Consider the following 16559-nt stretch of genomic DNA (forward strand, 5'->3'; position numbering starts at 1 on the left):
AATACTGTACAACTCCATAAGCAGTAGCCATTACTGCCTTTCCATTTAGCTAGAGTAGAAAGTAATGTCATTGGCAATATTGTTACTCCCATTTTATAGGTGACAGATATTGAGGCACAGAGAATAAAAAAGTGAAGTGCCCAGAATTACAGAGACAGTTACTGAAACAGCAAATACCAGAGACCCACCTCATTAGTCAGTGATGGATCTCACCCACACCCTCCACTGAGTGCACTTCCTCAGCCTGGGGCTGCGGTCCTAATTTATTCCCAGTAGCTCCAGGGTCCCTAGCAAGAAAGTAACTGTTAATTCAGTTACAACGATTAACGGCTGGTTCTCTGGTTTATTGCTGTAATTCCTCTAAAGCAAGCATCTGCGGGTGGAGACCTTGTTCCGCCTTCATGGAGCTTAAATGAGAAGAGGCATTTCCATGTGCTCTTGCTGAGCAAGACTCTAGCAGCTACCCTGTGAAAGCCAGGAATTACCTGGAAAAGATGGGGGTGAGTGAGGAGCACTCTGAGCACCCACAGGTGTTAGGGGCAGGAAGTGACCTGGGTAAAGCAGATGAACATACTCCTCACCTGGGCACGTGCAGACATGGGGGCTCTGTGTGGCCACCCCTGACACAGTCATACCTGGGTTTATTCAGCAAACCAGCAGCTTTCACTGTATGCCACGGACTGCTGTAAGGACATCCCAAGTATTCATTTATCTAACACAACAGCCCCACAAAGCACTATCATTCTTCCCACTTCACAGATCAGAATATTTGGTTGCACAAAGAAATTAAGTAACTTGCCTTGAGATCACAGCCAGTAAGTAGGTGCTCCAGGATTTGAGCCCAGGCAGTCGGGCTGTAGGGATGGAGTTTGAAATGGGTTTCCCAGGCAAGAGCCAAAAATGGGTAGTCAAAGCCACACTCAGTCTGAGTTAAGGAAAAGAAGAAAGTAAGGAAAAGAAGAAGGGCCTCTGCTGAGGTCAGTCGCTAACAGAGTTGGTCACAGCAGGGAGGTCCTGCCTGGAGGAAGGGTGGTTATGACAGCCCTTTACCTAGAGCAGAAGATAAGGATCTGGTGTCTCAACATCCCTGGCAAGTGGGCGTTGCTGTCCCATTGTACAGCTGTGGAAACTGGAGTTCAGAGAAGTTAAATGGTTTGCACGAGGTCACACAGCCTGAATGTCCTTGGCAGAGCAGGCACTCAAACCCAGCCTACCCGCCCCTATACCCATGCTCTTTGCCTGCATCTTTCAGGCAGGCTGCCAGATTTCAGCTCCCTAAGCAGGGTGGGGATAGGGTGGTCCCCTGTAATGTACACATAGGCATAGCAGGTACCGGACACTTTCCGTGCTGGCTATCTCCTGAGTGGCCACTAACCGCCATTGAACAGGCAAAGAATGAAATCTCGCCCAGCCAGCAGGGGAAAGAGAGGGACTCACACAGATCTGTTCATCCTTTTCCTCATGTCACCCGAGGGACAAGTTAGATGGGCGAAGCCAGCCCCAGTATGCCAGTCTCCTCTCCCCGACCCTCTGCAGTCTCAGACTCCCACCCCAGCAAAGTTACAGATGGGTGCACTGGCACAAGGGGGCCCAGATGGTGGGAGCCTTCCTCTCTGCTCCTGATTTGCGTTCCCATGTCTTAGTCAGGAGAGTAACAATTCCAGGCAGTCCTGGTGCTGCAGTCTTGGGGGGCAGAGCCCCTCCACCCATGTGTGCAGATGGTAGGGCTGCCCTACCCCACCAGGGGCCCCATGCAGGGCCTCATCAGTTCTGGCCCCTGCTGCAGAGTGGAGGCCTGCACTCTCCCACCCTCCAACCTGCCCAGCCACGGCCTAGAGGACTGGGCCCCTGATCCAAGACCCCGCTCTCTGCTCTCCTAGAGCTGACCCGATTGGTCTTTCCCAGTCATCTCATGGTCCCTTTGTTTGTGTTTCTCTCCATTTTAGGGATTTATTTCTCTACAAGGGACCCAGGTGACTGAACTTCTTCCTGGCCCCGAGGACCTGGGGAAGCACCTGTTTGAGATCAGTCCAGGTAGGCCTATGCACCTTTTAGCTCTATGCTGGGGCTCACCCTCGTGGCTCGCGTGGCAGTCACCTCTAGCCCGGAAAGAGCACATGCCCTTCACAGTGCTCCTCCCTGCAGGCATGCCAACACTGGCTCCAAAAAAAAAAACTTGGAAATTTGCGCCAAGTCTGGTGGATAATACAAATTTGGGAGGAAGTTAGAAAGTGCAATCAAATATCTGGGTAATTAGCTTTTGGGTGAATAAAAATGTGGATTTTGAAAATCACAGTAAGTGCACAGGAAGAAACCAATCAGTAGGGACATCTTAGGGTGAAGGTCCAAACAGAACATCTAGGTTATGTGCAAATAAGTCCAGAGGAAAACACTAGCACAGATTCAGCACGTTAAAATAAGCCTTACCATGATTCCCAAAACAGAGGACTTGGGTGTAGTAGGAGGAAGGGAAATTATTTAACCCAAAGACCTGCCCTCACATTAGCAGTCAGAAAACGATTTTTTAATGTTCCCAGTTTTAAAATGCTATACCTCTAAAATACAAATAACAATATAGACCGAAGTTACCTCAATTAAGAAAGAAATAAAATTTGATTGCTATGGAACTAAGTAAGTGCGTCTTGCAGATGAGCAGTTCTGTTTGTAGAAGGGTGGGGTTCTGTAGTCTGGGGCTATTTTATTTAGCTTGAACTCCCCCAGAAGCAAAGCCTGAGACAAATCTCTCCCAGTTTATTGGGAGGAGATTCCCAAAAAGACTGGAGAAGGGAGCAAAGTCAACTGAGGCGTGCAAGGGAGCCGGCTGCTGCAGTGCATTCAGTTCCAAAGGGGGCTTCTGGAGACCATGGGAACAGAGGCATCTTGCCCTAGAAGTAAGTAGGTAGGACTTGTACCCCCCAGCTCCCAACTGCCATTAATGGAGAGCTGCTCCCTGGGGAGCTAACTCTGGAATTTCTGGCCCACCCAATGCATGAAACAGTTCCAAGCAGGTGAGACCATCAGGGAGAGTTGCAGGTACACACAAAGCCACCATTGGTATAGCTGGGGACAGAAAAAATTCCCAGAAGGTCTGGACAGGTCCCCAAGAGTCTCCATTGAGCCCATACAGCAAGTCATCAGGTCCAAGCAGTGTGTGTTCTGAATTGAGACTTCCTTCTGGGAAGTGGTGGCAGTGAGCTGAGTATCCAAGTGCCGCCCTGGGACTGAGTCAGGAAGTTTACAATCTCAGAGGAGTAGCACCCCTTCTCAGAACCATTGCCTTCACCATTGGAATTCCAGGGGGCAAAGGCCAAAGGTGGAGTCCCCAGGGACCCTCCCAATTGCATACGCCATATGTAAAAGTCAAGCACTCATGGTTTCACTGGGGTATTTCCTACCTGTACATTTAATTTACTGCAAAAATTTTAGTATTGAAACTGCACATTAGAAGGTAACAAGAGAAATCTCAAAGTAAGGAGTGGAAAATAGAGGTTTGGTTAACTATGGAACAAGAGAAAAGGTTTCCACGAAGGTGATAGAGAAAAAAGTGAAGGACAGTGAGGTAGACAGACCCCTGCCATCTGAAGCAAGGGGAAGCTGGGCACTGAACAGATGGGCTGTGGGAGGGGCCAGGGTTCCTGGGCCTGGAAGTTGGGGAACAGTGAAAGGAGACCAGAAGTGAAAGGTTGAGGTATGTAGCCCAGCCATAAATTCTGATAGGCACTGAGCCTCTGCTTCAAGGACTCGCTGGAAAAAGTCACCAGTGTCCATGCTCATTATCTGGGTCAGAGCTGGTTATGAGGGTTTCTTTGATTCTGAGGGTACAGTAGGCTCTGTAGCCTTGTAAGGTGCATTTTCGCAGGTTCTGGGGATTGGGATGTGGCCAGCCTTGAAGGGTCATTTTGCTGCCTATCACAACACTCAAAGCATCCCTCTATATTTTAGTATATGTGCTGCCGAAGCGAGCACTCAAAGCATCCCTCTAAAGCTGGGGGGACTTTTATGCCTGTTTTATAAATAAGGACACGGGTGTGTTAGAAAGGACAGGTGACTTGCCAAGGACACATAGCAACATAGCAGTAGGGTCAAGATTTAAACCCAAGGCAGTCTGACTTGCAAAATCACACACTTAAGCTGCCCTCCACATGAACACCATATATGCTTCTAGCATCTTCCCCACCTGGGTCCAGGGGTACCGCGCTGGATTCATACAGGTCCCAGAAGCAGCCCATCTGCCCAGTTGCCTTTGCGTCCACAGGCATTCCTGAAGGCCAGGGGTCAGAAGGGGAGCAGTGAGGCTGCTCAGAGTGGTGGGCATTGGGGGATCTAGTCAGCCTTTGGGGTACAATCCCCTTCACTGGAAGCATCATTCTGGACCTGTCTGCCTCACCCAATACCCTAGAGGGGGACACTTGACAACTCTTGGAAATGTGATGGAAACCCAAGAATGGTGACACGTAAGATCAACTACATAAATGTTAAGTTATAGTTCTAGTTGTGTTCTTTAACAACATTTAAAAAAATCTCAATTTTCTCAAGATAGAATCTAAAATATGCAGAAAAATTATGCTGTGAGTGCCATCTAGTGGACAGACCTGCCAATTTTGAGACAGTCCCTGCATGCTCTTGGGTCCACCCCCTACCCCACCATCACCCTGCCCATTCCAGCCAGGCCACACTTCTGAACTGGCCTCCAGTCACTATGTGACTGGACCCACCCACCCACCAAGGTTTCACATGATGGGAGCAAGGAACCCCAAAAGAACTCGGGTGCCTTCAGGAAAGGTGAGAAAGTAACAAGTGGCAGTTTCCTTCACGCGTGCACTCCAGGCAATCCTTGAGTGTCACATAGCTGGCCTTGGCCCTCCCTGTAGGGCCACACTGGGGCCCCAGGATGGAGTACTTTTCTGGGTTCATTTCCTGAGAGTGTTATGCCCAGTGTGCAGTTCTGAGGAGAAAACCTAGGGAGACACAAAAGCCTTCTCTGAATGGCAGGGAAGAGAAGGGCAGGAAGACGTCATCTTCCCAAGGAGGACTCTGAGTGCTCTGGAGTCTGGGTCCAGGTCCCTGTACACAACGCCTGGCTGCTTGGGCCCCGCAGACCTTATTTCTCAAGAAAAAGCACAGCAGATTCTGGTGGAAGCCAAGCAGTTCAGAAGCCTGGCAGGCGCTCTGTTCTCCCAAAGAGTTCCTGGCTGCCTCCCTCCCGCTTCCCAGACATCCTTCAGCATCCTGTGGGCAGCAGGTCTGGGTGGGGGTGGCTCTGAGTCTTGAGTTTTCAGCTCCAACAAGTGTTGGGGACTGAGGTACCAGCAAAATGAGCAATGGCCCCTGAGGAAGTTGTGGAGATGGGGTGACTGGACTCAAGCACTCCAAGGAGGCAGATGCTCCGCAGGGCAGGCTGGAGTCTGCCACTGAAAGGACGTTTCAGGGAAGAGCCAGAGGCCAAGCCCAGGCATCATCTCCCTGTTGGCACCTTCTATCTGCGCTCCCCCGCAGGGCATGCACATCCTCAGCCTGTCGCTGTAGTCAGCTCCTGAGTGCCCATCTCCTGAGAGTAGGGAGAACTGAATAGACGGCCAGCCTGCCGCCCAGGACCTGTGTGGTTTTGGACAAGTGACTGCATGGCCCCACGCCTCTTCTCACCACTTGTAAAGGGGGATAATAATGGAGCCAAGTGCCTTGGGGTTGGTGAGGATGCCATGAAAGCCCAGGGGCTGGCTCATCGTAGGTGCCTGCTATTTCCTCTTCTTCCCTGCAAGTGCTCTAATGGCTTATCAGCACTATAGTAACAACACACAGCTCCTGCCTAGCTATAACCTGTCAGTAAACAACCCCAGCGCCTATGCTAGTGCTTTGACGGAGGTGTCCCGGGCCCTCTGCCCAGAGTCAGGAGTGGGAGGCGGCTCACCTGGGTGGTCAGAGAAGGTTTCTCTCAAACTAAACATTGATAGAAAGCAAAAACTATCCAGATGGGCAAACAGGAGGACATTCTCAGATTGGTCCAGAAGTGGTGATGGAGTTCACAGAGGCACAGAGGGGACTTGGGAGCAGAGGGCCAAGGTAGAAGCATGGGCAGGGGCCTTGGCTGGCCTTAGGTGCTGGATCAAGAATCTTGGGTTTTACCAAATGCCCAAAAATAGATGACTGGATCAAGAAGATGTGGTACATATACACCATGGAATATTCCTCAGCATTCAAAAAAGATAAACACATGCCATTTGCAGCAACATGGATGGCGCTAGAAGGGATCATGCTCAGTGAAATAAGCCAGAAAGAAAAAGAAAAATACCGGATGGTCTCACTCATAGCAGGAATCTAGAAAACTTAAATAAGAGACCAGGAAAAAGAATAACTATAAGAAAGAAAATATCAAAATCAACAAACAACGATGAACCAGAGACATACTATGGGGGGTGGGGGGCGGGGAAAGGAGGGCTTGGGGTCAGAATAAGGGGGTTGTAATTGTATGGGGAATATAAAAATAAAATTTAAATAAATTTAAAAAGCAAAAAAAAAAAAAATCTTGGGTTTTAGCCATTGCAGGTCTTCAGCTGGAGGGAGGGATGTTTAAAATTAAAACCATGTGCTGGAAAGACCGCTGAGGTAGGATGGAAGGACTGTGTGACCCAACAGGAGGTGAGGTGAGGCGAGGGAATGGCCCCTCTTCTGTGCCACCATCTATGCTTTGCCCCTGCAAGTATCCACAGAGAAGATTTCTCTGCCATGAGAGGAACAAGATGGGGGCGTGAGGGGGGCTGCCAAAACACTTGCAGGGCCCTATGGGGGCAACTCGGAAACTGGCCATTTTGAGTCAAGTTCTGGTCCTTTCTGTGTAATTATAAGGAGACCCTGATCATGCACACCTCTTCCTTTGGTGCCTGTTGAGTTGGGTTCCTGACCCAACTTCATCCCTAAATTACCAGGGAGCAACCAGATTTCTGCCCATCTTTAGGTCTCAGTTTCCCTGGCTGTAAGAATTCAGACTTTTGTGACCTTCAAGGTGTCCACCTGCCCTAACTGAGTGACACCTGTAGGCACCCCATGGCCATGCTTTCCAAAGACATTGGATCCCAGTGATTGCTTCTGGCTACACTGGTCACTGAAGCTACCCTCGAGCTCTGAGCTTGAAGCTGCCTGCCCTTATCAGGCCTGCAGCTTGAAGCTGATAGGAAAACTGCTGCCTGCTATCTCTGAGGCTTGACCTTGAAGCGAAGCCAGCACACAGATTACTGCATAGAAGCAGACTGATACCGTGCTCCTGACATCCACCCAGCATTGCTCATCTCATTAGCCTCCTGAGTGGGATGCCGAGCTCAGCCTATCTTGGCACCTGGTACCAGCCCGCCTGCCTATCAGCTTGACCTCACGTGGCCCCACAGAGAGCCTGCAGAGCACCAGACGATGGGTAATGACTGAAATGGAATTAGATGAGAAGTTCTCAAAAGCTCTCCACCCCGAGAGTAGGAGCATCAGCAAATGGGAGAGTGATTGCTTGAACTTCCCAGCGTGGTGGTCTGGCCTTCCTGTCTTGACCTCACTTCTGTCAACTAAACACAGGACCAGGTGTGGGAAACACCCACTGATGGCTCTGAAAATAGTTGCCCTTGAAAAGATTCATTCCTTTGGCCAAAATCATGTTCTGGAGCAGTGCTGTTTAATAGAAATATAATGAGGGCTACATGTGTAATGATATTGCTAATCCTGCTGCTCAGCTTTGCTAGCCACACTTCTTCCAGCCATCAGTGTCTGTTGGAGCTGTACTGCCCCACACATGCCGGGGGAGGAGTCCTTGCGGTGCCTGCCTGACCCAGAATCTACACTCACAAGTGCTCTTAAAATGAAAGGGAGGAGGAGGAAGTGACTGTGGGAAGAAAGTCTAGGCTTTGGAGTGAGATACTCCTAGATTCTGCCACTCATTGGTTGCAAGAACTTGGATCAATCACTTAAATTCTCGGAACCTGTCTGTGTGGCACTGTATGTGCAGTGCCAGGTGGGAGGAGAATATGGCCAGATTAGCTGCAGTCAGCTGGGATCGGGTCCTGAAGACCTTGTGCTTCAGACTCAGGCACTGGACAGACATCAGCAAAGAGGAGCCACTGAAGGCTCATAAACAGAGGACAGGTGTGATCATATTTAGCAGCAATGAGAAAACAGGATTGGGCATGGCGGGTCAGGCAACCAATTGTGAAGCTGCTCTAATATATCAGCAGGTGCCAGATACTGACAAGCTGGAATCAAGCAGGGGATAGCTGGGAGGCAGAACTGCCAGACCCAGTGAGGGAGGGACCGGATGCTGAGGTGCAATCCAGGATGACTGCCAGGTTGCTAGGCAACAAAGAAAGAATATACCGGAGGAGAAGCAGTTTGGGGATACACATGGCTGGGTCATTGTGAGGTCATAGAAGCCCAGGCTAGGAACTGTGACAACTTGGATTCAGTCCAACGGAGAGCAGGGCTTGTCCAGCCCTGAGTTTCACTCCCATGAGGTCCAGTGTTCCAATACTCCCCAGTTATAAATGTTTTTTTTTTCCTCCTTTCAAGACCAAGTTTAATGATCAGGAAGCCTTTCCAGGCTCCACCCCCGCATAGTTCCCCCAATCCCTTCCTCACAATGTCTCTTAATGATGAAGAGTTCAAAGCTCAGACCCAGCACTTACTGACTGTTTAAGTTGATAACTTCTCTGTAGCTTAGTTTCCTATACATAAAATGAGGATGATTAAAATGAAATGGAGCAAACCCTGGGGAACTGGCTTGACCCCGTTGGTGGGTCCTGACCTGTGTGCTTAAGAATGTATGACACGATCCAAAAGCAAATACACAGAAAAAAAAAAAAAAGTAACAGGATGTATTCCCATAGGGTGTGAGAAAGGGAGAATTGAGTGAGATGGAGGGAGAGAGAGAGAGAATTTATAGAATGGCATTTAGCCAATGCCATCTGTCCTGCCCCAGAGACTGAGGTCCAAGCTGAAGCTGCATGTAGCAAGCTGGTGGCTTCTCCGCTGTCACTCCTGCTCCCCAGTGGTTTACCTGCCCAGACGCCAGCCATTTTGAGTGCTGAAACCCCAGCAGCTTAACAGCCAAAGCCCCAGCTCTGCCCCTCATTCTCATCAGCCTCCACTCAGGAGGTGGAGTCGGGAAAACTGCACCTTCTACCATTGAGTTGGCTGCGACGGGCTCACACTGGTCCTCTTACAGAAGTAGCTGTACTTTAGTTTAGGGGTGAGATAAAGAATTGAGGTGATGACAAATATCTTGATTGTGGTGATGGTTTTGTGAAGCTACAACTCTAAACACACACACACACATGAGTTCATGTATAAGTGGTAAAATCTGCCTTCTGAGTCAGGCCTGTGAGTGGTATCAAGGTCAGCTTCCACGGGCCTCCCCGGTGGCGCAGCGGTTGAGCGCTGGGTTGCGAAGCTGCCCGCAGCCTCTGCAGCGCCGGTTCGATCCCCGGCTGCTCCCGGGCCACCGGAGGAGGGTCCCACATGGCGTGCAGACCTCTCCTGCCGCCCGCTGCTCCCCTCAGCAGTGTACTTCGTCCTTCTGCCTGCTCTGCTCCCCGCTCTGGCTCTGGTGAATTCTCTCACACTCCCGCGCTTCTGACTACACCCAGTGCTAGTATAAATAAATAAAAATAAATCTTTAAAAAAAAAAAAGAGGGCCTCCCCGGTGGCACAGCGGTTGAGCGCTGGGTTGCGAAGCTGCCCGCGACCTCTGCGGCGCCAGTTCGATCTCCGGCTGCTCCCCGGCCACCAGAGGAGGGTCCCACATGGTGCGCAGACCTCTCCTGCCGCCCGCTGCTCCCCTCAGCAGTGTACTTCGGTCCTTCTGCCTGCTCTGCTCCCTGCTCTGGCTCTGGTGAATTCTCTCACCCTCCCGCGCTTCTGACTGTACCCAGTGCATGTATAAACGAACAAGCAAACAAACAAACAAATAAATAAATAAATAAAAAAAAAAAAAAACATGCCTCTATTAAAAAAAAAAAAAAAAAAAAAAAAAAAAAAAAAAAAAAAAAAAAAAAAAAAGAGAGAGAGAAAGGTCAGCTTCCAGGTTTTGATATTGTGCTATGATTATGTGAGATGTTAACTTTGGGAGAGGCAGGGTGAAGAGTACTCTGTACCCTCCTTTGCAACATCTATGAATTTAGAATTACTCAAAAATAAAAAAGTTTATTTTTAATTCCTACCCTTTGTGCTGGGGTACATCTTAGGATAATACCCAGTGTTAAGTACTCAGTAAAATTTAGCAAGTCTTACTGCAGGGTGTCTGCAAAATCAGGAAACAGGATAAACTTATTTTCAAAGACTGTTAGATATTAGTAAGCTTTTCAAATAATATGTTCATTATGCTTTTCTTCAACCTCCAGACACCTTTTCAGATAAAATGCCTATAAGGTCAGAACAATGGATGTAGTTGTTAATCTTTTACAAAGTATAACAAGTATAGTACTGTCTCTTAATATAAGGACTTTTTTAGACACTCTGTATTTGGGGATTGACAGCTAGGTCCATTGTTTCTTTGAGGTGTTTTATCTGAAAATACTTTGAAAATTGTGATTTGACAACTTGGCAAATGTGCTATTTCACAGCTTATTTTATAATTCCGGACTTCGCAGACACCTGCTGTAGTACTTATCCAGCTCTGGTGATTGGTCACACATCTGCATGCCTTCTGTATGACTTGCCCTTCACACATCCCAATCCAGACCAGGTACAACTACATTTTCTGACAAAATGAAAGATCACTCATCAAGGAAAACCTCCTATCTCCTCAAATGCAATTGGTCGTTTACCTGGGGCCGCAATAGAGACGAGTGCTCTACATGAATATTTTCTGCTGAACACAAGTGAGATTATTATGTGATTTGTTGAATTACATTTTTTGAAGAGGAAGTGGGAAGAGCACCCTAGAATGGATTGGCTAAATCTTCCTGGCACTCAGTGAGTGGAATTACACTCCGGATCTACAGATGTGAACACATAATCACTGAGGGTAACTTGTCCAAAGTCATACAGCTAGTATAAGGTGAAGCCCAGAGTTCACCCAGGCGAGTGCCTCTCCAGGGCATCACTCCTAGCAGGCTGCCAGCAGAAGCCCAGGCAAACTGGGCACCACAGCTCTGAGACACAGGGAGGCGCAGACAGTCATTCTTCAGATAGAGATACGTGCACCGGACCGGAAAAGGGTGATGAGCAGGAGGGAGCTTGCTCAGTGCCAGCTCAGAACAAAGATATAGATAAAATTCTTCATGAGTGATCTCAGCCAGACTAAATCTCTAGATGAATTAGGATGTGGGGAGGAATGTGGCAGGGGATTAGTGAGTAGGGGGCTGGACAACCCAGGTCACCTCTGGGAAGCTAAGCCCAGGTACAGAGGCTCCTCCAACTGGAATCTACCGCTTAGGAACTCTCTCAGACACAAAGCAGTTCTTTGGTTTTTCGTACTCAAATGTGATCCACAGACCTGCTGCATCAGTTTTACTTGGGAACTTATTGGAGATACAGACCTTAGTGCCCCTCTGCCCTACTGAAACAAAATTTGTGTTACAGCGATATGTCCTGGGTGATGCATGTGCTTATGCGAATGAAAGGAGCAAAGCAATGTCAGTGCTACCCAACCCTGCAGGAGGGGATCACATGTGTGCACTCAAGCCTAGGACCTGGCTGTATGACTTTGGACAAGTTACCCTCAGTGCCTCAGTGTTCAGATCAAACTAATGAATGCACAATAATTCAAAAGCAGGAAGAAAGCTGAAAGTAAAGAGAGGCAAACAACAACAAGGAATCAAATTCAGTTCTTAGGCTGCAAACTGAATTGCAGAGCAAGGCTGATCACATCAGCTGATTTGTTCCTACAGACATTTTGTCTCACTCATGAAATATTTTTCAAAGTAAAAGATTTTACCTATAAAAAATTAACGTTTCTGTAGGGTGAATTTGGATTTGCTCTCTCCATATAAACAATTGGCAGGAGCTCAATCACAGCTTTCCTTTCACACAGAGTTTGGGTGTTCTCCAGTTAGCCAGGACCCCCACCACTCCTTAACACCCACATTACCATCACCATTTCCACTTGCATTTTCAGTTCATCTTATCTTCCTGATTTTTTTGTAAGGGTTTGAGTTTGTTCTCTGGTATAGATAGCATAACCCCTCAAAATTAAAAGATGACTAGTTATTGTGTATTTCTAAATCATTTGATACTCCTTGTTGCCATGTGGGGTTGATATTTAGGTGAGGTGTTCAGTCACTATCTGAGTTTCAATTCTGGTTCACCCTCTCCCTGAGACTGGAGTTCTGAGCTAGTTACATAATCTCGTAAGCTTCAGACTCATCACTCATAAAATGGCCTCTATAAAAGCAGCTTGCTGTAGAGCCTTATGATGGTGCAGGACACATGGTTAGCAGATGCTGAGTGGCTAAAAATTAGCAATTTATAGCCATTTAGCAATAATTAATTAATAAAAAAACATTAGTTGTCATTGCCAAAGCAAAGTAACACATAGGAATACAGGTATTTATTCCCTTTGCTTTTGAATTGTCAACGTTATTAATATCTTGTATCAAAAGGTGTGCAAAACACATAAAAATTGTAAATTTGTTGCCACTAAATATGTTTTACATCTCAAATTAAAAATGTATAAATATTAAAAGCATTAAGTGAAAACACAAACCTATGAAATATAAACATTAAAAATATTAGCCTTCAATAAATAAATAAATAAATAAATAAATAAATAAATAAAAATATTAGCCTTCAAAGACTCTGGCCAGCCATCTATTGTAGGGGTTGTGGGGGTTCCCCATACCACAAAAGCCATTCTTAGACACCAGCTAAGTGTCCTACAATTCAAGTGAATTCTGATACTATCTACTTGGAGAAGGCATCAGATCCCAGGGTCAGCTGCTCAGTCCTAAAGACTGTCCCCCCAAATGCCCACTCCCTACCTCCCATTCCAGGTAATCACAATTCCAAATTAATTTGGGTACAATTAATTTGTAGTGACACATAGAGCTCAGAGGAACATTTTATTTACTAGATCACCAGTTTATTTATTTATTTAAGACTTATTTATTTATTTATACAAGCACTGGGTACAGTCAGAAGCACGGGAGAGTGAGAGAATTCACCAGAGCCAGAGCCGGGAACAGAACAGGCAGAGTGACGAAATACACTGCTGAGGGGAGCAGCGGGCACTGCAGGAGAGGTCTGCGCACCACATGGGACCCTCGTCGGTGACCGGGGATCGAACCAGCGCTGCAGAGGCTGCGGGCAGCTTCGCAACCCAGCGCTCAACCGCTGCGCCACCAGGGGAGGCCCATAGATCACCAGTTTATTATAGAAGGATATTATAACTCAGGTACAATCAGATGGAAGAGATGCACAGGGCAGGTGTGGGGACAGGGCTTGAAGCGCCCCTGCCTGGTCCCAGCATACCAGTCTCTTCATTAAGCATGTGTCTACCAACCTGGGAGTTGTCTGGATCCTGTCTTTTTAGGGTTTTATGGAAACTATGTTATATACGCCATGATTGATTAAATCATTGCCATTGGTGATTGAACTCAATCTCCAGCCTCTCACCCAGAGAACCTAGGGTAGAACAGAATGTTCCAATTCTCCAATTACATGGTTGGTTCTCTTGACTATCAGCCCCTATTCTGAGGTATGGCCCAAAAGTCACCCCAGTCACATAACAAAAGACACCATTATTTAGCTCTCAGGAAATTCCAAGGGCTTTAGGGGCTCTGTGCCAGAAAGGGGGACAAAGATCAAATATATGTTTCTTTTTATAAGTCACAGTGTCACACCTTCTAGAAAAATTTAATGGCCGATGAAATTAATAAAATATTATTCACAAATAACAAACCAAATTCTATAAAGTAAATTTAATAATAATATACTTGAAAGGAAATAATTCTATTTGATGTTATTTTTGAATCACCAGCATATTTTTGTGCCCATTTTTCCAGTGGCTGTAAAACTGTAAATTTACAGTGGCTGAGGCACTGGTGGTTCTAAGCTAAATTTCAGGCTAACTCCAAATATTAGCCTTTGAGTTCTTCATCTTCAAATAGCCCTATTTCTTATTTGATACTTTAGAGTACTTTCCCTTTTTAGCTCCTTTTAATTGATTATGAGCTCTAGTTTTATTTCATAGAAAGTTTTTGTTTTGTCTTCATCTTCTCTCTGTTCTTCTGGGTTTAGCTGGAGATCCCGGTGAGTCCGTGGGTGGCCGGGAGCAATTTCTGGGCTGTTGTGTTTGAATGGCACTGTTTGGAAAGTCTTTGAGCCAGAATAAGGATTTAGGTTACTACAGAGGCACCTTGGTTCTCTTCCACCCCTGTAGATTATGGAGGAATAAAAAACTGCTTTCTCAACAAGCTTTCTTTAACTTCTCCTGCAACCTATCCTTGATTGTAAATTAAGATTTTTAAAATATGTAATGCAAAAATATGCCTGTAGTTAAGCATTTTTTAAAGAGCACATTAAATATTAAAAACTGGGTTGTAATTGTTACAGATTCCTAAGGATCTTTGTCTGACTTTGACCAATTAATTTCTTACAAATTTTGCAAGAGCCACACTCTTAACCTGAGAGTAGAGGGAGTCCTGTTTTATGGGCAGTTACCAGGACAAGGCAGCAGGGAACAGCATCGTGACATATTTTAGGCTGGGCTACATTGGGGCATGCATAGCCGGGTTACATGCTTCTTTGTACATGGCAAGTCTGCACTTGGGGTGTGCATTTTAGCATGCCAATGAGTCCAGGTCATCTCCAGGTCAGGTCTTCTGTTGTCTGTGTCTGTGCACCATTAGGTTTCCACCATCACCCAAAAGCAGCAAGCAGGATCGAGGAACTGTTTCTTACTGGTGATTGATTTCCTATTAGCCTGGAGGCTCCAAACAGGTATATTAACCAAGCAAGGTCTAGGTCCAAGAGGTCCTGTCACTAAATCACTGAAAAACATCAGAATTGGCAGTTCTTCTGAAGGTATGTGTCACCTTCTTGGACCCCGAGTGCCCAGTCCTCCATGATGCTATTTCGCTGACTTGAGTAGGAGGAAACTGCTGAGGGGCTGACATTGGGAAAAGAGGGAAGTCACTGTCCCTCAAAAATTCATGTTCACTGGGAACCTCAGAATGAGACCTTATTTGGAAATGCAAATAAGTTAATGCAATTAGTTAAAATAAGGACTAGGGTGGGCTCTGAATTGTATCACTGGTGTCCTTATAAGAGGGAAATTTGGGCACACAGACACACAGAGAGGTCATGTGAACATAGAGACAGAGATTGGGGTGAATCAGCTGCAAGCCCCGAAACACCAAGGATTTCCAGCAACACCAGAAGCTAAGAGAGAAGCCTGAATAGATACTAGAACCTTCAGAAGGAGCATGGCCCTGTTAACACTTGATTTAGAACTTCTAACCTCCAGAACTCGGAAAGAACAGAACAGTTTTCTGTTGCAGTAAACCACCTAGTTTGTGGTCATTTATTAAGGCAGACCCAGGAACGAACACAGTCATGAGCCTGAAAGTAAAGTCTCCAGAGCACAAGCCCTTCACAGCTGGACCCGGATTTCTCTGGACCTGGGAAATCCAACAGATACTTTCAGAGACTGAAACCCAAATTTCCTGAATCATCTCCCTCCCCTCCTAACTGGGGGTTCAACCATCTTCCTGCACCCCTTCTGCTAGCCCCTCCAATACAAGCGGCATGCTGCTCCTGCTAAAGCAGTCGCCACTTGGTGACCTCTAGGTGCTGGCTGTGGTCCAGTGGGAAGAACAGCTGCAGGAGTGCTAGAGGCCTGGGGAAGAGCCAGCTTCTTCCTGGCTGTGTGCACTGCCTTGGAAAGTCTCATCTCCCTGAGCTTCATTGGATGGTGACAATAATGACCTTGAGGGGTCTTGGAAGGACTTGCAGGAGACAGCAGAGCCAGGTAACATAGTCAGAAACTCTCCTCTCCACCCAGTGTAAGAATAGTCAGATTTCCTGGTGGGCCTGGGACGGAGCTGGAGTGTGTGCGTTGGGGCTGGGACTCACGGCAGCCAGACACTCCCTCTGGGAGGAAGAGGCCAGGGATTTGGAAGCCGTCTGTCCTCCTCATCATCACACACACAGGTACGGGGCTGAGAAGAGGCTCAGGGCAGAGGCCTCTGGTCTGTGGTTGTCCGTGTCTGGCACAGAGCGGTGCTTCACAAATAACTGTGGCAGGAGTTACGAAGCAGGAAGAACAATCCACCAGATGTGTCAGAGTGCTGGAGACCCGCCCACGGTGCCAGAGCCCGCAGGGAGGGAATGTGCAGAGCAGAGGCTTTTCCTTTCTTTTTTAATTGAGAAAAGCTGATCTTTTTAGTTCTGTGAAGGGTAGCTTAAGTGGCGCTCTTAGATATGCAAATGCAAGACAAATAAGCAGCAGCCTCCTGGGATCCTGGCGTCTTAGACCTTTTGTGGCTGATGGTGGTGGCTTCTATTTTTTTATTTTTGAGTGACTGGCAAAGTTAGTGCCCGCCTTTGGCATGTAGCAGAGAAGAGTTGTTGGAGGAGGATACATTTGT

General features: G+C 47.1%; 1 protein-coding gene across 5 annotated transcripts in view; it reads left to right on the forward strand.

Moving 5' to 3' along the window:
• Positions 1-16559, forward strand: part of ARHGAP22 (Rho GTPase activating protein 22) — a gene marked incomplete at its 5' end in the record, with an annotated part of 141371 nt that overhangs the window by 58424 nt on the left and 66388 nt on the right. For all 5 annotated transcript variants that reach the window (XM_084244415.1, XM_084244417.1, XM_084244420.1 and 2 more), the window contains one exon: positions 1947-2034. In XM_084244415.1, the coding sequence (XP_084100541.1) occupies positions 1947-2034 (88 nt within the window). The remainder of the gene's footprint in view (positions 1-1946; positions 2035-16559) is intronic.

Source organism: Talpa europaea (genome assembly GCF_964194135.1).
Source record: "Talpa europaea genome assembly, chromosome: 10".
Classification (NCBI taxonomy): Eukaryota; Metazoa; Chordata; class Mammalia; order Eulipotyphla; family Talpidae; genus Talpa; species Talpa europaea.